At 59.5% G+C, this 21,850-nt stretch overlaps 1 protein-coding gene across 2 annotated transcripts in view; it reads left to right on the top strand.

Moving 5' to 3' along the window:
- ABTB2 (ankyrin repeat and BTB domain containing 2) overlaps window positions 1-21,850 on the top strand; it is a 173,084-nt gene that overhangs the window by 148,489 nt on the left and 2,745 nt on the right. Inside the window, exons 4-16 of one of the 2 annotated variants that reach the window (XM_026512138.4) lie at window positions 4,577-4,729; window positions 6,045-6,210; window positions 8,859-8,948; window positions 9,354-9,455; window positions 11,441-11,537; window positions 11,837-11,972; window positions 13,814-14,043; window positions 15,405-15,583; window positions 15,739-15,844; window positions 15,974-16,076; window positions 16,600-16,690; window positions 20,856-20,924; window positions 21,509-21,622. In XM_026512138.4, coding sequence (XP_026367923.2) covers window positions 4,577-4,729; window positions 6,045-6,210; window positions 8,859-8,948; window positions 9,354-9,455; window positions 11,441-11,537; window positions 11,837-11,972; window positions 13,814-14,043; window positions 15,405-15,583; window positions 15,739-15,844; window positions 15,974-16,076; window positions 16,600-16,690; window positions 20,856-20,924; window positions 21,509-21,622 — 1,636 coding nt within the window. Of the gene's footprint in view, window positions 1-4,576; window positions 4,730-6,044; window positions 6,211-8,858; window positions 8,949-9,353; window positions 9,456-11,440; window positions 11,538-11,836; window positions 11,973-13,813; window positions 14,044-15,404; window positions 15,584-15,738; window positions 15,845-15,973; window positions 16,077-16,599; window positions 16,691-18,909; window positions 19,730-20,855; window positions 20,925-21,508; window positions 21,623-21,850 lie in introns of those variants that run through there. The other variant, XM_026512140.4, reaches the window with a different exon arrangement.

Raw genomic sequence — 21,850 nt, 5'->3', positions numbered from 1 at the left:
ACACTCAGCCCCAGTACAGCCTTGTCTTGAGGTAGTGATTCTCAAAGTATGGTTAGGAGTCTACAGGGTCAGAATTATTTTCCTAAGAATAAGGTGTTATTTGCCTTTTCACTTTCATCTTCTCACATGTGTCCAGGGGAGCTTTCCAGAGGCCATGTGACAGGTGATGACAGTATCACTGAAGGTTGATGGGGGGTGCAAACTTGCATATTCACATGTTTTAACATTTTCTGAACTTATTTATTTGAGAGAGAGAGAGCACGTGGGGGAAGGGTCAGAGGCAGAAGGAGAAGCAAGCTCCCTGCAGGGAGCCTGACTCGGGTCTCGGTCCCAGGACCGAGATCATGACCTGAGCTGAAGGCAGATAGCTAACTGACTGAGCCACCCAGGCACCCCTAACATTTTCTGTTTTGATTTCTGATACAGTAAATAGCCATAGAATAACACACTTAAACAAAACCTCTTTGGAGGCCTCAATAATCTGAAAGTGTACAAAGGGGATCCTGAGACCAAAACACTCCAGAACCGCTAGTCAGAGATATTGGACCCAGCAAGGGGGAGTGTCGGCGGCAGAGGGGCTGACCAAAGGGGGTTCCTTCAGCTGTGCCCCCTCCCCCTCTGGCACAGCAGATACCTGCCCTGGCAGTGAAAGGCTTGTAGCCAAGCTCAGCCTAGAGGAACGGCCAGAAGAGAGAAACCGCCTTTTTTCTTTGGAAGGGGACAAGCAGGAGACCCTGGGGTCAGTGCAGAGGTCCGCCATCCCCAGCCTTGCTCCTCTGGAGCCCTCTCGCCGGGCGGGTAGGAGGCAGCCGTGGCCAGTATGGATGGGAATTTTTATGGGGATTTTCCAGAACGTCCAGGAATACAGGCCAGCTTCTCAGCATGTCCAGTGGGCTAGATGAAATTACCAGAAAGGAAGTAGTAGCCTGGAACCCACAGGCCAAGGGAAGGATGTTACTGAGAAAGTCCATGAATTGCTTGTAATTTTGTCTTCCCATGGCTCACAGAGGAAGGCCAGGGAAAAAGGCCTGAAGAGGTCCGTGTGGGGGCTGGCACTGCCTTGTTGGTGGACAGGTGGACGCCAACCACGACCCCAGAGGCAGATGGACACTCTTAACCCTGGAGGATTTCTGTATGTTGAGAATATCTAGTCAGCGTTCAATTCAGGAAATGGAAACCACTCTAAGTATTTTAAGCAGGAAGGGATTTAATGCAGGGAATTAGATGCCAATAGAATCACTGGAAGAGCTCAAGGAGCAGGTTGCAAGGCCGAGCCTCCAAGGATGCTACCAGACTCCTCCAGCCGGGGGGCTGCTCCCTCTGAGACATCTCCTGGAAATGCAATCCCGGATTGAAGCCGGAATCGAGACGTCTTTGTCGTTGCTTTCTGTAGCACTACCACTGCCTCTGAAGCAGTCAGGAAGGCAGAAAATGGACACTGGAAGGGTAAGAAAAGAAAAACAGACCTCGTGTCTCATGACCTGGCTTGCTAGCAGGAACAGGCAAAGGGGGCACAAAGGTGGGCTCAGTCTCACACCTATTTACCAGATCTGCAGCTGCATCTTAATGGCGAAACCTAATTTGCCTCCAGAGCTCCAGCTGCAAAGGAATCTGGGAAATGTAGTTTTCAACGTTTTATGTCTCCAACAAAGATGAGATGATGGAGGCTGAATGAGCCAATCCCTAGTACCTGTCCACCAAGGTTATCGACACTGTATTTTTTCATGTGCCGAGTTCTAAGAGGCCCGGAGCATAATGAATCACAACACCATCTGATTAGACTTGGTGATTCCCCAAGTTCCCTCTTGGATTTCCCCTAGTGCAGCTGGGAGATGCTGCTTAGAGCTTCAGTGTCCATACTTGGCACTTGGTCTTGGCTGTTGGCCACAACAGGGAAGAGTGCCTGGCAAATCCACCAACGATCTTTTCATTTACACTTCAATCCCAATGCTGGTGGTTTAGATAAAGCCTTCCCCTTGGATCAGAAGGACTGATATATATATAGAAATATGTGTCTGAGCTCGCCTTCTAGCTTTGCAATGTCAGAATTGGAAAATCCAAGACTATTTGGGGAGAATTCAAATGGGTATTTATAATCAAAGCTCTGTATACAGAAGAGGAGTTCACAAATGGCTTGTTTTTCCTTCCTACATTCTGTAAGCTCCCCCCATAGAGTCCTGGCTTTCCCACTCTAGCACGTCAGCACCATGCCCTTGAAAATTGTACGCCATTCTTTTCTGGGAAGAAACAGGAGTTGGGGGGGCGCCTGGGTGGCTTAGTCGTTAAGTGTCTGCCTTCGGCTCAGGGCGTGATCCCAGAGTTCTGGGATCGAGCCCCACGTCAGGCTCCTCCGCTATGAGCCTGCTTCTTCCTCTCCCACTCCCCCTGCTTGTGTTCCCTCTCTCGCTGGCTGTCTCTCTCTCTGTCAAATAAATAAATAAAATCTTAAGAAAAAAAAAAAAAAGGAGTTGGTCCAGAAGTGAAAACTTAGATATATCATAACAAGTTCCTGATGTTCAACCATACTTTTAGTCATTCGGCCAGTGTTTATTGAGGACCTGTTGTGTTCAGGCCCCATGCTGGGCATACTTGGGAGTACGCAGTCATGAGCAGGCCATCGTTCCTGTTCTGAGGCACAGTGGGTCTAGTCAGGAAGATGAGACACATTTTTGGTGGAAGAGCAAGTTCTAAGGGATCCTGGAGCGGGAAGAGATTATTTTCTTTGGGGAGAGAGGATCTGGGAGGACTTCTGGAAAGAGAAGGTATTGGAACTGAGCCTTGAAGGATAAACAGGATCTGGATGGGCAGAGGTGGGAGCAAGGTCATTCTCTGGAGGAGGGAGGGAGGGCAGGGTGGGCTTGAGAACCACGGGGGCCTGGTGGTCTGGTGTGTCCTGGTGAAGGAGATCGCCAGGACTGGAAATGGGGTGAGGTCCAGGGCACTCTTGAAGGCCAAGACCAGCCAGGCTTCCCCCACCCGTGACTCTTCCTCATCACTCTGATTGGTACACTTGGACCCAGATAGGTTTTGGAGCCTATCGATGGAGCCAGAACATCAGAATTACTTCCAAATGAACCACCTTCAAGATCACATCTGCTTAGTTTGTTCAAAACTAAAAGCATCCTTTCCCTCAAGGAGAGAAGCTCTTAAAGTTCTGACGATTTCCTAAGTGTTTGGAAATCTGAGACAAGTGATCTGAGGGTCTCTCGTTGGTTCCAGTTGACTGACTTAGTGACTGAAGAGAGAGAACAGAGATCCTTTTCCTGGTCACAGTACCTCTCTGCATGTCTAGGGGCAACATGGCGGTGACAGCAGACGCCTAATGCTCGAGGAGCACAGGGCGTCAGAGGGAGTGGGGTGTGGAGGAGTGGCAGGCATCAGGAGGGCGGGGAACACACACAGGAATGGGAGGCAGACTCGGTCTGTCCTTAGAGACAACAGCCACAAGGGGCAGGGTGCCAGGGCTGCCTCATCCTTGTGACCGGGCAAGGAAAGTTCTGGGCAGAGCAGGCTGGTTGTCCATTGAGTCACACAGCCAAAGACTGGCCGTCAGGGCCTCCCCCAGCACTGAGATGGGTTGGACTGAGGTGGTCTCCCAAGATCTTCACGGTGGAAGACTTGCCAGAACTGATAGAGGACAGGAGAAAAGCCTCTCTCAATAGTGGACGGACCCCGCCTCCCCAGTTGTACCCCAGATCAGGCGGAATGGGGGTGGGAGGGCCTGGGGCAGGGAAAGGACAGCCCCTGAGCAGCTGTGCTGGCGGTATTGCTCAATGCTGGTGGGCGCTAGTCACATTCCGTGTGAATGGCGCCCCCTGGTGACACATGGACTACCCTGTGAACGGTGCCCCCTGGAGCTGGCAACTCAGAGGCCTTCCCACGCAGAGTCTCTCCCTGCTTCCCCCTAGTGCCCCATGTCGCTGTGGCCCTGGATTTTTAGTGTTAGGCCCGGAGACCACTGGTCCCTGTAGGACGTGGAGCGCCAACCTGAGGCGGCTCTGGCCGGCCACAGGAAGTGACGTAAGGCCTACCTCCACCCAGGTGCAGGTTGAGGAAGGGGTGACCGTCAGCTGCGCATGCCTAGCGTGCCATTCATCATCTCAGCTTCACGACAGCCCAGCTCACAGACGCAGGGCACAGGCTCGAGCTGTGCTGGTCTGCGGCGACGGAGCACGGCTGCTCAGGGCACAGCTGGGGTGGGAGCCTGGGTCTGTGGGACGCTTTCCTCCGCATGCCCCTACCGCAGGAGGCAGTCCCTCCTGCAGAGAGAGACCCGGAGACCCCATCTGAATTCTTTGGAGAGGACAGGCGTCCCCCATTTGACACACTGGCAAACCCTTCCTTTCATTGGCGGCCACCTAAGGCCCTAGGGTTCTGCTCGTGGCCCATGATGGGAATGTGTCCTGACCCATGACAGTGTCCGTGGAATGGGACAGATTGGGGTCTCTGTGAGGACAAGGAGCAAGCCCCCTCCACACCCCATTGCCTGAAGCCTCTGGGGTGGCCAGCCTCTGTAGCCGTTCTCAGAACACCCCCCGCCCGCCCAGCCTGACCCTCTCTCTCTGCTGCCTCCCAGGCCCTTCATGCTGCTGCCGCCACTGATGGAGTGGATGCGCGTGGCCATCACCTACGCGGAGCACCGCCGCAGCCTCACCGTGGACAGCGGCGACATCCGGCAGGCCGCCCGGCTGCTGCTGCCCGGCCTGGACTGTGAGCCCCGGCAGCTCAAGTACGCAACTGGGGACGAGTGAGGCTGGGGGGCCCGAGCTCCACGCCCAGCCCCCTGCACACCTCCCTCTCCTGGAGGTTGGGAGGGGCCCCTCCCCAGGCATGCTGCGTGGGTGCCATGCCTGTCAGACTGAACTTTCCAGACCTTGGCTGCTTTCTGGGTGCATCTTCTGCAGCCACTGGTCACGGAGCAGACGCGCACTTGGTCCGGCTCTGTGGGATATTTGGGGGGTAATCGGCAAAAGCGGGTCCTTCCTCTCCTCTGTTTCTATATTTGCCACTATTTTTTCTGAACTATTCCTTGGTGTAGGCGCTGGGCTGAGCCCTTCCTTTGTATAATGCGTCACCTTGGTCCTCATGATAACTTTGGAAAAGGAGGGACTCTAATGCCCCTGTTACAAATGGAGAAACTGAGGACCAGGGAGGAGTAATAATTTGCCTACAGATACTCAGCAAAGGGTCTGAATTTGAACCCAGGTCTACGTGGCCCCAAGCCTGGGCTCTTAACTTTCTTCCCAGCACGACCGTCTTATATTGGACTGGTCTGCTAAAGTCGGTCTGGAGAATGTTCTCCATGGCTATCCTTATCCTGTGAGAGACTTGCCTTTTTTTTTTTTTTTTTTTTTTTAATACTCTTTGCCCCAACCCCAGTTGTAGGCTCCTCTGTCTCCGTGGCAAATTCCCAAATGTCATTCTGGGACATGAACTTTCCACACTTCGGCCCAACGAGGGCTCCAGGCTGAAGCCCCCTATGGGAAGCCTGTGGTGTGCCGTCTCATAGATGCAGTTTGTAATCTGTGACTCTCGTTGGTAGGATGGCTGGATGGCAGTGGGATTCTGGGCCTCTCTCCACCATCTGTTTGGTGTTTCTGGGCCTCCTCAGGAAGCCTTGAGGAGAGAGGATGTAAGCCAAGAACTGGAATTGGGCCACAGTGGCCGTGCTGTAGTCCGAGGGCAGCCTTCGCCCTGCAGAAAGCACACAGGCGAGCACCGTGGCCCACGCCTGGGCTGGAGCTGCGTCCTGCTCAGGCAGAGTCCCTGGTGGGTTATTTCTGAGGGGACATCGTTTCCCAACAGTGGACAGCTCCAGAGAGCTCAGCGCTCTGCTTTAACATGTTTGTAGAGGAGCAGAAGTCTGTACTGCTCATGTTACTGAGCACGACAAGGCCAGTCGCTGCCGATGGAGCCATAATTCCCCGTCCTTCCCCTCCACCCTGTCGTCCTGCCCCTCGTCGGCCTTGCCTCCTTGTGCGCGATGCCCTCGCCCCCGGCGTTCACACGGTCCTGCTCATACACCGCCGGTCTCGTCTGTGCAGACCCGAGTGCTGTTTCAGCTCCTTCCGGAGGCTGGACGCCCGAGCGGCCACCGAAAAATTCAACCAGGACCTGGGCTTCCGCATGCTCAACTGCGGCAGGACAGACCTCATCAACCAGGCCATCGACGCCCTGGGCCCGGACGGGGTGAACACGATGGATGACCAGGTGCGTGCGGAGAGCTCTGCTAGCCGGGCGCGGGGGACACAGGCGGGGCTCGCCGTGGCAAGGGGGGTCGCACAGTCCTAGCACCACTGGGGAGACCTTTGTCACGGAGAGTTCTGCTTGCACTGGCTGGAAGGCTGGGGACTGTCCCGGCTGGTGCCGGGCTGGGAAGAAGCCGGAGGAGCCCCAGCAGGATTTCCAGCTGTGAGTGCTAAGCGCTGGGGTGTGTGCCCTGGGCGCCTCGTGGGCCTACTCTGTACCGGGGCCACAGAACCCATTGCCTTCGTGGAATTAACATTCTAGTCGGGGAAACACGTGCTAAGAAATAGAAACGTAAAACACAGAGAACGTCAGCGAAAAGCACTAGAGAGTAAAATGAAGCTGGAAAAGGAAGCATTGGAAGTGATTTACAGTTTTAGATAGAATTTGAGGGATTTTGTTTGCTTTGCTTATTGTTTTTGCCGTGAAGAGCTAACATTTATAGAGCACTGCTATGTTCCAGGCACTGGTCAAAGCTCTTTGCCCAGATGAACTCATTCAGTCTTGACAGTGGCTCTAGGATGTCATACTATTATTATCCCCATTTTATAGATGAGGAAAACTGAGGTACAGAGAAGTTGGTTTACCTGAGGTCACAGGCTAGTACAGAGCAGAACTGGGGTTAGAAGCAGTCTGACTCCAGGCTCTTCACCACTATGGACTGTCTGGTTTGTTCGTCTGATGCCACTTTGTGCGTCCTCGCCGCATAGGTGATGGCACTGTGGTTTGGAAGGCCACACAGACAGGGGGAAGGCTCCGTGACAGCAGAGGGCTTGGGTGGAATGCTGTCCCGTGAGATGCCAGCGCGGGAGAGGGAAGTGCTGAAGTGCCAGGTGGACCTGGACAGGTGACGGGTCAAGCAGAACGGCTAGGGACGTGGCCTCTGGTGGGGGCGGGTGGGGATGAAGCTGAGAGCGGTGGGGCAGGCACTCCAGGGAGAGGAGATGACCCAGAGCAGGGGCACAGAGGTGGGACAGTCAGGGCGTGTGCTGGGCCATGGGGCCGAGGCAGGGCAGCAGGGAGGCCACAGGCTGGGTGCCAGATCTCCTTGGGGTGCCACTGTCAGGGCAGGTCCCTGGGCCTTGCGGGGGCTTTCATCCTGTGGCGTCCTCTCCCCGCTCGGGGCACCGGGGTGAGGCCCAGGGCCATGCGCCCTGTCATAGCCATGGCATCTTGGACAAGCTGCTCCACCTCCCTGAGGGTCACTTTCCTCGCTTCCATCAAAGGGGGACAGCAGTCCCTGCCCTGTAGGGATCGGGGACACTGCTGCATCTGGCGCACAATAAAGGCTTAGTGAGTGTTCCTTCTGGGTTTCGCTGTCCACGTGAGGACAGCCACGATTAGCCGTGAGCTCTGTTCATCAGCCCTTCTTGCTTTACCCTCCCTGTGGACCTGGAGTGGGGGTAGGGCGGATACAGAAAAGTAGTGTCTTCTCCCAAGACTCCTAGCCGATGGAAACGCTGGACCGTGTACAGACGCGTGGGGAGCAAAGTCGAGCAAGCGCGGAGGAGGCTGAAACCAAGCCAGAGCCTCCCTCCTCTGAACGCTCCAGCCTGTTTGTGCCCTCGGCCTTGGTATTTATAGGACGATCTGTGGGTAAACAGCTCTCTCGCCCGTGATTAATGTCAGGCCATTTCTTTATCTCTGGGCACTAGGCAAGGATTTATGAGGTAAGGAGATCTTGTCTACACACAAATAACCTAATAAATAACATCGCGGGGCTCCAGACACGCGCTCGCCAGGACCCAGCTGTGAAATAACACTTTCCACGGCTGCCTTTGCTATGACTGGCCCCGGAGGAAGAGTCCCAGCCAGGAGGCAGCCCTGCAAGCCGTCCACCTAGACTCGGGGAGGGACTGGGCCTCCGCTTTCGGAAAAGCTCTGACTTGCTCGGTAGCATGAGAGGTCCGAGTCAGACGCCTGTCCGCACTCTGTCAGCTGCCTCCGGGGGGAGGGGGGCTACATGGCTCAGGTGGCCCCGGGGTCCCGTGTGAGTTCTTCCTCCTCCTTGTGTGGCCTGGCCTTGGGCCTCTCTGCTCCTCGTCTGTCCCGTGGGGATAATAATAGAGCCTCCCTAACGGGGATGTTACGGTGACTCAATGAGACGTTGCACGCCAATCACGTCACGCGGCGATTTAGGTGCCCAGGCGGGGGGCGGGCTCGGATACGGTATGTCGCCGGGGCGGGGCGGGCTCCTTGCACTCTTGTGCCTCCCTAGCTCTGGAGGTCAGCTGCCTCTGTACTAAGCACTTTAGACACGGTCACTCGTCGTCTTTACGACAACCGTCTGAGCTAGATGCTGTTGTTGTTCTCATTTTAAAGAAGAAACTGAGGCACAGAGATGAGTGACCTGGACACGGTTTACAGCTCCCCATGGCAGAGGTGGCCTCTGCATCCCGGTCTGGCTTCGGGGCCTGTGCTCTTGACCCACGCCTCACGGGGTGTGTGTCCAGAGGGCCGGGAAGGGGCAGGAGGTCGAGCCACGACGCCGGACTGCTCGGGGTGAGCAGCTGAGTCCAGCAGACCAACTGTGGTTTCCGGGACAGAGGCCTGTGGAGTACGCGGCTGCGTCCGTTCCCAGGTGGTTTAGCGTCGGCCTTCGATTCCCGTAGGGTCTGACGCCGCTGATGTACGCCTGCGCCGCCGGGGACGAAGCCATGGTCCAGATGCTGATTGATGCGGGAGCGAACTTGGACATCCAGGTGAGCCCAGCAAGGAGCGCCCCACGGGGTCCAGCAGCCACGCTGGGTGCAGCGTTTCGGAGGAACGGGAATACAGATGCACGGAGATGAGCGTGAGCCAAGAGCGCTTCTCCTCCCACGTGGGCTTCCGGCCCAAGAGTGAGGAGCTGAGCGGAGAGAATGGGCACAGCCCTGTTCTGGCCTCGTCCGCGGCCGTGTCTCTCCCCAGGGCAGGCAGCGCTCACTGGCCATCCTGCTGAGCTGGGCTATGGGTGCGCCATGCAGACGTGACCAGTGCAACAGAAAGCACTCGAATAGGCTCCTAGTCACCGCCCCTGCAGCATGCCCCTCTCACTCAGGTGCCTGCATCACCTGCCTGGGAACAGCACTCACCCAAAAAAACGGATCCTTTGTGGCGTTTTCCAGGTTCCGAGCAACTCTCCCAGGCACCCCTCCATCCACCCCGATAGCCGGCACTGGACCTCACTGACGTTCGCCGTGCTGCATGGACACATCTCCGTGGTGCAGGTGAGCCCCTGCCCTCGCTCGCCAGGCAGGCTGGGCCCCGAACGTAGCCGTGCCTGGCCCAGGCGAGCGGCCGCCTGGAATCAGGAAGGAGGCACTGCTCCGGGTCAGCAGGACAGACCCCCCCCCCCCCCCGGTTTGCCTCAAGGAGACGGCTTTACTATAAGGATACATGTGGAATTTGAGGGAACAAGGCCAGGTCCAAGCAGTACCGGGCCTGCCCGGCATCTCTGTCTGTCCGGGACTCGCCGGGCATGCTGGAGTCAGCACGTGGGCTCCGTTTCCTTTCCTGCAACCATCTTTCCCACCCGTGGCTCTTTCTGCTCCCCCGTGAATGGTACCGCAGAGCTGGCCCTGTATCGGGGCATCCTTCTGGCCCTGCCCGTCCCCATTAATGGGCTTAGTCTTTCAATTTCCCAGTTCCTGAGAGGACTCAGAGGGGCACAGCTCACCTATCCAGCCGGGCCACGCCGTGTTGTGCCCACGATGGCCCAGGTAGCTGTGGCTGGTATGAAGGTGAGGTTCAGGCCCAGAAGTAGAGCTGAATAGCAGCCCACCCCAGGATGGCCACGAGTCACCCTGCCACTCGACTCCCAGACGCCTTTGCTCCCCGGGCCACTGGGTATACAGGGTTGCACACTCCCTCCTGGGAGTCCATGTGTCACCCTCGCTGTCTGCTAGATGGCAGGTCCTCTGAGGGCAGGGGCCGTGTCCAGGCGGTTGTCATGGCCAGCACAGCCCTGGCCCGCCATCGTGACTCAGCAGATGGTCTGTACCCTGCCTGTGCCGTACCCTGCCTGCTTGCTGCCTCCTGCCCTCCTAAGCAGCTGAGCAGAGCTCCAGCCTAGCCCGGACCAGCGTGCAGGGCTATGCCCTGGACCTGCCTGGACTGGGGCCCAGTTTCGCCCCATCGGGCAGGCCTCCGCCTCCCCCACCTTGGCGCACCAGCTCGGCAAAAGCGCCACAACCTGTTTCTGACTGATGAGAGCCTCCAGCCAACAGCCGTTCCCACTTCCCACACACTGGGGCGCAGGCTTGGAGGTCAGCTGGCCCCCTCGTGCCTGCTCTCCCACTGTGGGGCCGGCGGGGTTTCCCCTGGGTTTGGAGGAGGTTCTGGGGTTGATGTCCAGAAACCCAGGAAGGATCTAGGTGCTCGTTGCAGAGCAGCCGGTCAGGGAAGGTGAGGTGCAGCCGAAAGTCACCTGTCGGAGCAGCGCGGACACCACCCCTGCCCCAAGGCAAAGCCAGGCCTGGCTCTGCGGGAATGGCTTGGCGGCTGTTAGCCCTGTGCCATCTTGCCCTTGCCAGACTGGAGAGAGGCGTCCTGGGCGGCAAGGTCTTGCCCCAGCCCTGTGCCTCCCAGCCTGGGTAGCTTGCCGGACCTCTCCAGTGAGACCCTGAAAAGCCACTGGTTATTGAATCCCTGTGGTGGGTTGAGCACCATTTCATTTCATCCCCAGTGTGGCGGCAAGGCAGACCTCTGGCCATTTTTCAGATGAGGAAGGCTGAGGCCTTGGGAGTTGAGGTTCATTCCCCGCCCCACATCACTCACTGGTTGGTGGCTGGCACTGACACTCAGCTCTTTCTGACTCTAATACTTGTGCCTTTCCCACTACCTCTGCTGCCTCCCAGAGCCTCAGTTTCCCCTGGTAGATTGGGGGTGATCCTTTCTATTCTGCTCATTTGCACAAGTTCTTAGGTCACTGCAGTTGATTCATAGGAAAGCATTTGAAAGAGAAAAAACAGCTCAGAGGTCCCCACAGCTCAGGGGCTTGGTCCAAAGCCATAAGAGTAGAGGTGAAGATTCTAGAAACTTGAAGGCCTGAGGGTAACTTCAAGTTCCAGAGTTCCAGTTCCTCAGGTGCCCAGGTGAGCTGGGTCTTGGTCACATGCCTGGACGGAGCCAGAGGCCCTTCTCCCAAAGCCTCCCCTGCACACATCCCAGACACTCCCTGTCACGCTGACGTGTCCTGCCCCGTGTCCTACAGCTGCTGCTGGACGCCGGGGCCCACGTGGAGGGCTCAGCGGTGAGTGGCGGTGAGGACAGCTACACGGAGACCCCCCTGCAGCTGGCCTCTGCGGCTGGTAGGTATACAGACAGCTGCCCTGCCCAGCAAGGGTCCCCCACTGCCCCCAGGGCTCCGCCTGCCCCTCCCTGCGGCATCACCCAGCCTGGCTGAGCCTGCAGCCAGACTTGCAGCCAGACTCGCAGCCCCAAGCCCAGATCCCTGAGGCAAGCCTAGAAACCTCTCCTTCTGGGCCCCTGGGGGCTCCCCCTCGCCCCACTCTCAGCGTTTCGTGGAGCTCAGCACCCAGGCAGCGGCCAGTGGAGGCACACGGTGACGCGGGCAGTGGAAGCAGCCTCCGTCTGCCTTGTGTTCCAGGGAACTACGAGCTGGTCAGCTTGTTGCTGAGCCGAGGGGCAGACCCCCTACTCAGCATGCTCGAAGCCAATGGCATGGCCTCCTCCCTCCATGAGGATATGAACTGCTTCAGCCACTCGGCCGCCCATGGCCACAGGTACGCACCTGGGGTTCCTGCCCCGTGTGATGTGGGAGCATGAAACAGGCTTTCAGGAGTCTGAGTCCCCATGGGGAGCAGAAGAGCTAGAGATCTTTCCAGACAGGGTTTCTGCCTGGTAGCCACCCAGAAAGAAGAGGCAGGTCCTCGAGGCCTCAGATGTTGGAGGCCCCCGTGCCCCCACCCACCATCGGCTCCTGGTGGACCTGGGACTGCAGCCCAGATGTCCCGATGCCCGGGGCAGGCCCTTCCACTTCCTGTAGACTCTCCCGGCATGCCGGCCCACCCTGGGCCCACGTCCCTTCCCTTCCTGTACTCGGTGGTTCTTCCCCAGGGCTCCAGGGGCCTCGCACAGCATATGGCTCACCCCGAAGAGCCTCCTGGTGGCCGTGTGGGAGATCACATCCCACTCCAGGAGCAGATGGTGGACCTTGCTTTGTGGGGGCCAGGCCTGCCCAGGGGTGTGACAGGGCGGGCAGCAGGCTGGGACCAGAGCCATCCGGCAGCTCTAGGGGGCAGAGTGAGACAAGAGAGGAGGTTATTAGAAGCCAGAAAAGGGGCCAGAAGGGAAGGGCGGGCAGGACAACTGTGCCCTATTCTCCAACACCAGTCTCAGAAGCAGAGTGTGTCCCGCTGTGCCCCCCTCCCTAGAATGCTCTCCTCCACAGCTTCTGCCCATGCTGTCCCTGCTCGCCAGCCACCTAAATCACCCTCCCCTCCGCCCCCCAGCACCATGCTGCACGTCAGGGCCAGCAGGCCTCTTCACCCAGCCAGCACCCCGTGTTTTCCCCTACTGCAGCCTCTTCACCCTGTGCGGACACACTCTGCCCATGTATCTGCTTCCCGTTCTCTCTCTGGAACACGGGATTTGGGGGACAGGGGTGGTGGCCGGCTCACCTTCCCATGCCAGCGCCTGGCACAAACGAGGTGCTCTGTAAGCTCGGTGAGCTAGCAAAGCGACAGTGAGATGACCCTGGATCTCTCAAGGGGGTCTCTGCCTGGTGCAACACGACCTCCATCACAGACTGGGGAGCGGGCTGGGCAGGGCTGCTGGGAGGTGACCTGTGGACCTGCCCCCGCGGCCACCATCCCAGGCCACAGGATGTGACAGAATGAGCCTGGGGCATGGAACCAGCAGTCCTGGGCTGGAGTCCGCACTCCTGCCGCATGTGGCCTTGAGCACGCTGCAGTCACCAGTCAGGAACGGCGGGGTGCGTGAGCTCTCAGGGCTGATGCAGCAGGTACAGGGGAGCGAGCTCTGTCAAGTCCAGCATTCTACACACGAAGTCCACGTAACCGGCGTCTCAACTCCAGTGTGTTCTTGCTCACGGCAGGCCGGGAAACAAAGGCGTATGAGCACGTCCTGGGTTTCAGACGCTTCCCGCGTGCAGTTGGCTGCCATCTCAGTGCTCTGCTCTGTCAGGCTCTACATCCGATGCCGTCACATTGGCCTACGGTTAACCCTGGAAGAGGGTGACGCGGACACCCTGCTCTGCAGATGACAGAGCAGTCGGGGCCCAGAGAGGCAGAGCAAGCTGTCTGAGATCACACAGCCAGGAAGGGAGGGCCTGCTTGGCCCCAAAGCCCACGACTTAGTAATACCAGGATGGTGGCAAGGTGTGGTGAGGGGTCCCCAGGACTGGTCCCCTGTACTCTCCCCTGCCTTGCTCAGGTGGCTGCAGGTGGAGGGTGCTGGGAGCCCCGGCCCAGCCTGCTTGAGAGGGGAAGACCGTGAGCCCCTAGTGCCCACAGGTGCCCCAGAGCAACCTGTCAAGTCCACGGGGCTTGGGAGGGCCCCTCAGGACCTCAGGCATCCGCCTCCGTCATCCCTCGGCCCGCAGGAATGTCCTGAGGAAGCTCCTGACGCAGCCCCAGCAGGCCAAAGCGGACGTGCTGTCCCTGGAGGAGATCCTGGCCGAGGGCGTGGAGGAGAGCGATGCCTCCAGCCAGGGCAGCAGCAGCGACGGGCCCGTGCGGCTGAGCCGGACCCGCACGAAGGCCCTGCAGGAGGCCATGTACTACAGCGCGGAGCATGGCTACGTGGACATCACCATGGAGCTGCGGGCGCTGGGTGAGGCCCCGCAGGCGTGCACACACACACACACACACACGAGCACCCTCTGCTCTTCGAGAGCAGACTGGAAGAGGCCCCACAGGGGCAGACAGGCCACAGGGCAGCCGGGCGCAGGGCGGGACTCCATCGCCGCAGGCCTGACAGCCGATGGCCGGGATGGGAGAGGCCCTGAGCCTCAGATGGTCCTCCATGGGGCGGCATCTAGAGGGCACCGCCCCAGCCCTCCAGCCTCAGGCCCGTCCTCTTCCCTGGTCGGAGCTCCACGGCCCCTGGCCTTGTCACAGCCAGGATGTGTGGCCCTGGGAGCATCTGCATCACTATGAGTCAGCGTTTCTGGTCAACAAGATGCTCTGCTGTCACTCGGCCAGACTCACTCGCTCCTTGGGTCTGCGCACCTATGGGCGCTCCTTCCTCCAGGGAGGCCGCGCAGACAGGCAGCCCTAGGTGAGACCCCAGCCATTCTGCCATCACTGGCACTGCTGATCTTCGTCTAAGAACATGACGTCCCACAAGGCACAGGGCCTGCGGCCGGCTGTCCGGGAGCTCTGCGTGCATGATGGCACCGTGGCTACTGTCACAGGGACCACCATACACAGATGCCCAGCCGGGCCAGGGGAGCGGGAGGCCACACCATCTTGCAGCCAGTCAGGCTCAGTGTTCCTCACTGTAAAATGGGTATATCATTCCCATCTACAGTCAGAACACCGAGGATGCTCATGCCACCTACGTCGTCGTGTCTCTGGGGAATGCCATCCATCCTTTTTTTAAATCCAGAGTGAGGCTGGGGGGTAAGAAGCCATCTCTGTAATTACCAAGAAAATTACTAGCTTTTGTCATGACCTCCACAAAGTAGTTTTAAGTTAGTTTATGGCCCCACTGACACACTCCAGGGAGCTGGTACCCAGTAATTAGATGCCACTGGATGCCAGTGCCCGGAGTGCTGTGGAAGCCCTCAGAGGGAGGTCAGGTGGCTTCTAGACAGGCGTGGGCCCAGTGTCCGGCACGTTTCCGAGGCCTCCAAGTGCCCCTGGCCAGCCCTCGTAATTGATAGGTCTTCCCAGTAAGTGGTTCCGGGGCCCCACAAACAGTGGGGCTGGTGTGGCCCCAGGCCAAGCCATCCGGGTGCCCTGCCCTTGGGCCAGAGCCATTCCTCTGCCTTCTCTGACGGGCACCCGAAGTCCCCTCTGACCTCTCGGCCGGCCTGTCGGGGTCCATGGAAGCTGTCCTTCCCTGGCCTCAGAGTCCCGCAGCGCGAGGGAACGGGGTGGGAGCCCGCCCGCAGTGGGGGTCGCTGCCGGCTGGGCCCGGGGTCTGTGCGGCGCGCCGGCAGAGGTGACGGCCGTCCGTCCGTCCCGCAGGCGTCCCCTGGAAGCTGCACGTGTGGATCGAGTCTCTGAGGACCTCGTTCTCCCAGTCGCGGTACTCGGTGGTGCAGAGCCTCCTGCGGGACTTCAGCTCCATCAAGGAGGAGGAGTACAACGAGGAGCTGGTGACCGAGGGCTTGCAGCTCCTGTTCGACATCCTCAAGACCAGCAAGGTGAGTGACGCGGGGCGGGTCCCCAGCCGGAGCAGGGCCCTGGCGCCCACCGCGCCCGGACTCCCGCGGCCCGGCCCTGGGGGGCTGGAGCCCAGCCGGGAAGGCAGTCCGCGCGGGAGGACCAGGCGGCCTCACGGGCTGTGCTCTGCCCGCAGAACGACGCCGTCACGCAGCAGCTGGCCGCCATCTTCACGCACTGCTACGGCAGCAGCCCGGTGCCCGGCATTCCCGAGATCCGGAGGACCCTGCCCGCCAGGCTAGGTGCCCGCCCCCCGCCGCCTCGGCCTCAGTGTCTCCGCTCTTCCCCTTGGTGCCCCCCCCAGCCTCTCGGAATGCTTCCCCGGCACCGGGGGGCCCTGGGTCACGTCCCTTCTCTTCCCTCGGGCACAGATCCTCACTTTCTGAACAACAAGGAGATGTCCGACGTGACCTTCCTGGTGGAAGGAAAGCTGTTTTATGCTCACAAGGTCCTGCTGGTGACGGCGTCTAACAGGTAGGCGCCTCGGGGAACAAGCCCCGACCCCGGACGGGTGGGGGCGGCTTCATGTAGACGGAGGTGACCACGTTCCGGAGACGAGCCTCAGCCCCGCGGAGATGGGTCACGTGGCCGTGGAGGCCCCGCCGCCCCACAGGGGGCACGGGGCAGAGTGGACAGAGGGACAGTAGGGGTGGCACCCAGAGTTCTCCAGGAGGAGCTCTGTGGTGGTATTCTTCCCGGTTGAGGTATTGCTTTCGATTAATAGAAAATGTTCTGGAATGAAGAGTCACTTTTTGGGTCACAGGCATCACAGTCATTCATGGGGGGGGCAGTGGGGACAGATGGGGGCCCGGCCCGGCTGTCAGCCCAGGATGATGTAAGCTGCCATTTGCGGAGAATTACTTTGGGAGCGCCGCAGTAATTGTACAAATGCCCCGTCTCCCGGTGACTGGTCAGGTGACGGATGGTGCCGTTGCTGCCCGGTGATGAGGTCAAAGTCATGTGCAAGACCCGCCTTGTTTCACCCCCTTTGCTCCAGGTTCAAGACGCTGATGACCAATAAATCAGAACAAGACGGTGACGGTGGCAAAACCATCGAGATCAGCGACATGAAGTACCACATTTTCCAGGTGTGTGGGCCTCTGTGCTGCACGTTTCCGTCTGGGCCGGGAGGCAGCTGGGAGTTGGCCATAATCTTGCACTCTACGCCCACGGCCTTCTGCGTTCGCTGAATCTGTGGTCCGGTTGGAGCATGCGCGTCTGTCCCAGCCACAGTAGCCATTGCAGCGTGGGCTTACGGTTCAGAGCCTCTCACACGAGTCCTGAGCTCTGACCACTGGGTGAGGGGCCTGGGCAGATGGACAGATGCACAGGTCAGGCCCGGCACCCGCCACACACGCGTTAGGAGCCCTCATTCCTCAGGGTGGGCTCCCTGCAGCACAGACCTGTGTGTCAGCCCCCTGCCCCCCACCCCTCGTGTATCAACCAGCCCCCAGGCGGGTGGCATGCACGCACTCTGAGGCGCGTGGTGTGGGCTGCACCAGTCCTCCCAAGCATCAGACCCCAGCCAGGCAGGCCAGGCAGAAAAAGCCAGCTGAGTCCATCCTGGTTGTGGAAGACCAAGGTCAGGTCTTTCGGTCCTTCAGCTTTGGAGAACATCAGAGGTTGCGTGATGGAAACTCCACAGGCTGGCCGCCAGTCATGGCCAGAGAGTCTGGAGGGAGGAGACTGGCTGGGATCTCCGCCGAGCCCCAGCTGAGAGCTCCTTTCTGGGAAGTGGCAACTCCAGGTCTCCAAGCTGTGTGGTGGGCCCTGGGCTACAGGGACAACCCCCAGGGGCTGGGACTGAGGCCAGGGGGGGCAGTCAGTATGGGCTCCAGGGCTTGGCCCTGCACAGGACAGCTTTGTGCCTCATGGAAGCACAGGGAGCCCTCATCTAAAATGGCTTAGTTCCCCCTCATGCTGTCTTCACCCGCTGATTATTTAGCATTTCGTCATCTCTGGACACCGTGGGGACAGCAGGGCAGGGCCTTGCCCTCCAGGAGACAGGACTGTGAGAGTGTGAGAGGTGGGGGGGAGCGCTGGGAGCTCAGGAGAGGGGCATGTAACCCACAGCCGTGGCGGCTGTCAGGGACTGGGGCGGGCAGCCAGCCAGCCAGCCAGGGAACAGCGTGCTCAAAACTCCAGAAGCAGAGACCACAACATGCTCCAGAAACGCCCTCTGGTCTAGTCTGGTTAGGTGTTCTGAAGATGCTGCCCCGAGGAGCCATTGCATGGTTTGACCTTTAACCTACAGAGGAAGCTTACTGAAAGGTCATCAGTGGTTAGCTGATGTTAGCCAGGCGTGGTTCCAAGTGCTTTGCCCATGTTCATCAGGTAAGCTCCAGGGCACAGCACGGTCCTTGGAGGGGTAGGTGTATAATTCCCTCTTGGTAGATGAGTCAGAGGCACAGAGAAGTTGAGTAACTTGCCTCAGGTCACACAGCTGGGAAGTGATAGAGCCAGGATTCAAACCTAGGCTGTGTGGAATGGTCAAGTTCACATTTACAAAGCCCACTCAGTGGGTGAGGAAGGGCCCAGAAGGGCCATGACTCTAGCCAGGGGCCCAGGTAGGAGGCTGTAGAGAAGTCCAGTTGTGTGATGGAGGTGAGCAGGTGGTGGCAGTGGGATGGGGGGAGAGTGGACCGGAACCAGGGACTGATGGGGAGGAAGTGAGGCCCGGGGTCTGGCACAGGCAGCAGAGTGGGGTCTGTCTCTGCTTCCCTCTTTTCCACCCCTTGATCCAACTCACTGGGAAGGGGGCAGCTCTAGAAACTTGTTTGGCTAAGAAGCCCAATGTCTAGGTGAGTTGAAACTTGAGATGGGGCCACGAGCAGACACAGGACGGCAGTGCAGGAGCGGCAGGCAGCAGGGCCGGGTCGAGAGCTGGGGTGAGGGTCCGTGTGTGGCCCCAGCTGACCGCCGCCGCCGAGCTGCCCAGCAAGACTGTGCTTGCTCGCCGGGAGGGTGCCCATGCCACAGCAGCCTCAGCAGCCCCGGGACGGCCTCTCAGGGCTGCGGGGAGGGCCCACGGGAACATCAGCTCCAGCACCCCCGGCACGCACGAGCCTGGGAAATGTGGGCACATCTGTCATGGGGGAGCGCCGTTTCCGCTGGCGCCTCCAGATGCTGTTGGTGCCGGGCTCAGCCCGAGCCCTTCCACCCCAGGCCGGGGCTTCCTGACAAAGCCTGAAAGTGTGCGAGTAGCCCCTGAGTATCTCCCCGGCTTTCCCAGCACTGGGAGAGGGGGAGAGAGGGAAGGAGGGAGAGAGGGAGGGAGGTCATCAGTCACTGTATTTGTTTTCTAAAGGAGGAAACAGGCCCAAGGAGATCGGAGCTATGCCATCCAAGACAAAGATAACGCACGCCGCATATGTAATTTAACATCTATTAGCCACATAAACAAGCAAAAAGAAATGAGTAAAGTTTATTTCGATGATATATTTAACTCCTTATAGCCCAAATATTACAGCCGATATAAAAATTAATGACATTTTCCTTTTTTTCATACTAAGTTTTCAAATCTAGTGTGTATCTGACACAGCACGTCTCAGTTCAGACCAGTCTTATTTCAGGTGCTTAAAAGCTACACGTGACCAGTGGCTGTGGCATTAGTACGGGTCTAGACGCTTGTCGAGGTCACTGCCAACTAAACCCAGGCCTTCGAGGAGCAGCCCTGCTGGTCTTATCTGGCTTGACCTCGGTCCTGTCCGTGCAGTGTCCGTGGCCTTCCTGCATGCGGGTTCCTGGGTTCGTGTTCAGCCCAGAAGCAAACCGTGCTGTCCCTCTGCTGCTGATCGTGCCCGGGCCTTTCCCAGAGCAGCCTATCCAGAGCCGTGGGCAGCCTGCCGGGAGGCAGAGGACCCCCGTCCTGCCTGGGGGCCGCCGGGCGGGCCAAAACCCAGCTCCCTCCGCAGGGTTCCCAGGGAGCGGTTGTGGTTGGACTTCCCTGGACTACTGTGCATTCAAGTGACCTCAGGGAGCTCCACGGGCCACAGCTGGCTGTGCCTGGTCAAAACCAGCTCCCGAAAGGCTGAGGCTGGGAAGGGGAGTGGCAGGTTGCTGCCAACACCCCTGTGTCCCCTCTTGCTGAGGGGCTGCCCTGAGGTCATCCCTTAGTCACCGATGCTGGGAGCTCCTGCCCACCCGCCCACCCCACTCCCAGCCCCGGCTCACCCATGGCTGCCCTACAGTGCGGTCCTGAACAGCTCTGAGCCCCCCTGGGGGGGGGGCGGTTGCAGAAGAACCCAGGCCTGGGGCCCGCCGAGGCACACGCCTCCTGCAGCAGGGGCTGCACCAGGCCCGTGGGCGCCCCGCCTCTGTGTGTGTGTCAGGGCCGGACAGTCTGGCCAGGCCATCTCCCCATTCCCGTTCCCCCGGGGTTGGGCTCCTTTCCCTAGACCCTCTGGAGCCTCTTCCAGCCCGGGGCCCTGCTGCTAACAGAGCCCAACTGTGCCGGCTGGGGCCGTGTTTACTTACACACTTGCCAGCTCCTTGCTGGGGCTATTTCTTCAGCCAGCCCGTGCGAATCGCTTTTCTGTTTCCAAGGGGGAACTTCGCAGACTCCAGGGTGATGGCAGAGTTCGCCACTTAGACCCCAACAAAACTAAATGTCATTCCCCCACTCCTGGGCCACCTCATTTGATATCCCGGGCCCTCTGTTCCCAGAAGCCCCAGGCAGGTCTGGGCCAGGCAGCGAGGTGACCTCTGGAGCAGATCCCCACCCCAGCTCTGTGCTTGCCGTCCAAGGGAACAAATCCAGGGGGGAGGCAGGGTCTGGCTCTCACCTCCACCTTGGATCCCAGCACAGACAGGAAAGTTGGAAGCAGCTTCTGAGGGCAGCCCCTCCATCCTGGGCCCAGATTTAGAATGTGGGTGAGAGAGATACGCAGCGTGCCGCCTGGGGGTCTAGTGTAGGAATCAGGAGACCTGAGTGACTTGAGCCATGCTGCCTCCCCCCTCCCCCGGCCTCAGTTTCCCATCTGCGAATAGTACCTTCCCTTCTGGGCTCACGGGTCGGTCCTGAGGATCGGAGTGGAGCCACCCCGTGGAAGGAGGCAGAATCTCGGGGCTGACTTCTAGAAGCTGCACAGACAAAGAGTAGCTTCCGGGAGTTGGGGGATGTGTGTGCGTCCGCCCGTGGAGGGACGGAGGGCACGGCCGGGCGCAGGGCGGAGAGCGGCGGCCGCGGAGCCCGCTAAGGACCCAGGTGCGCGGGTCTGCTTGGCGCTCACACGGCGCCCCTTCCCGCCGCAGATGATGATGCAGTACCTGTACCACGGAGGCGCGGAGGCCATGGACATCCCAGCCGCCGACGTGCTGGAGGTGAGGGCCCGGCGCCGCGGAGAGGGGTAGCGGCCCGGGTGCCCGTGCCCCGCCGCCGGCTCCCAGGGACGGGGCATTGGAGAGCTGAAAGGGGAGGCGGCCTCTTGCAGGACCTCCTGATTCCCTGCTGGTCCTTTCTCTTCCTGTGACAGGGAGGGCCACTTGCCCACCCCCCTCCTGGCCCAGGGGTGGGGGAGGAAGGGCTCCAGTGAAGGGATAATGGCCCAGGAGGATCAAAGGCAGCCTCCCACTCACCTCACTGCTTAGAAAACTGACCCCTGCTGGTCGGGTGCCTGGCTAGAAGGTCCGGGAGACAAAGAGTGCAGTTCACGGTTGAAACCCTTCTGAGGTCAGGAATCCCATCCAGGGTCTGTCCCCCATCCTGTGCCTTCCAAAGTGTCCCAGCAAGTCCCTAAGTGGCCTAGAACAGAAAGAAATCAGTCCTTGGATTTGACATGCGGAGGCGGGCAGGGCCCGAGGATTAGGAGAAACCAGGGCCCGCTGCACGGAGCTTTCGGTTCCCCAATGGCTGGGCCACAGGCCTGGCTGCCCACATCCAAGGCCACGTTTGCCTCCCCCACCAGCTGCTGTCAGCTGCCAGCCTGTTCCAGCTGGATGCCCTGCAGAGACACTGCGAGATCCTCTGCTCTCAGACCCTCAGCGTGGAGAGCGCCGTGAACACCTACAAGTACGCCAAGGTGAGCGCCATGGCCGCCTGCTGCCTCCCGCGGGCTCAGCTCCACCGGGGCCTCGGGCCTCGGCTGCCTTCCTGTGCTGGGGCCGTGCCGAAAGGCTGTGGAAGGAGTGGAGGGGGGTGTGATGCCCTCTGGAGCCCAGGGTCCCCACTGTTCAGCAGGGCAGCCTGCAGCTCGGGAGGTGAGCTTCCCAGGCTGGGGGGCCTGGGCCAAAGGGCTGAGCTTCTCCGA

Source organism: Ursus arctos, unplaced genomic scaffold (assembly GCF_023065955.2).
Source record: "Ursus arctos isolate Adak ecotype North America unplaced genomic scaffold, UrsArc2.0 scaffold_23, whole genome shotgun sequence".
Classification (NCBI taxonomy): Eukaryota; Metazoa; Chordata; class Mammalia; order Carnivora; family Ursidae; genus Ursus; species Ursus arctos.
Note: the sequence above shows the minus strand (reverse complement) of the source record. Positions and strands in the feature narration are given on the sequence as shown.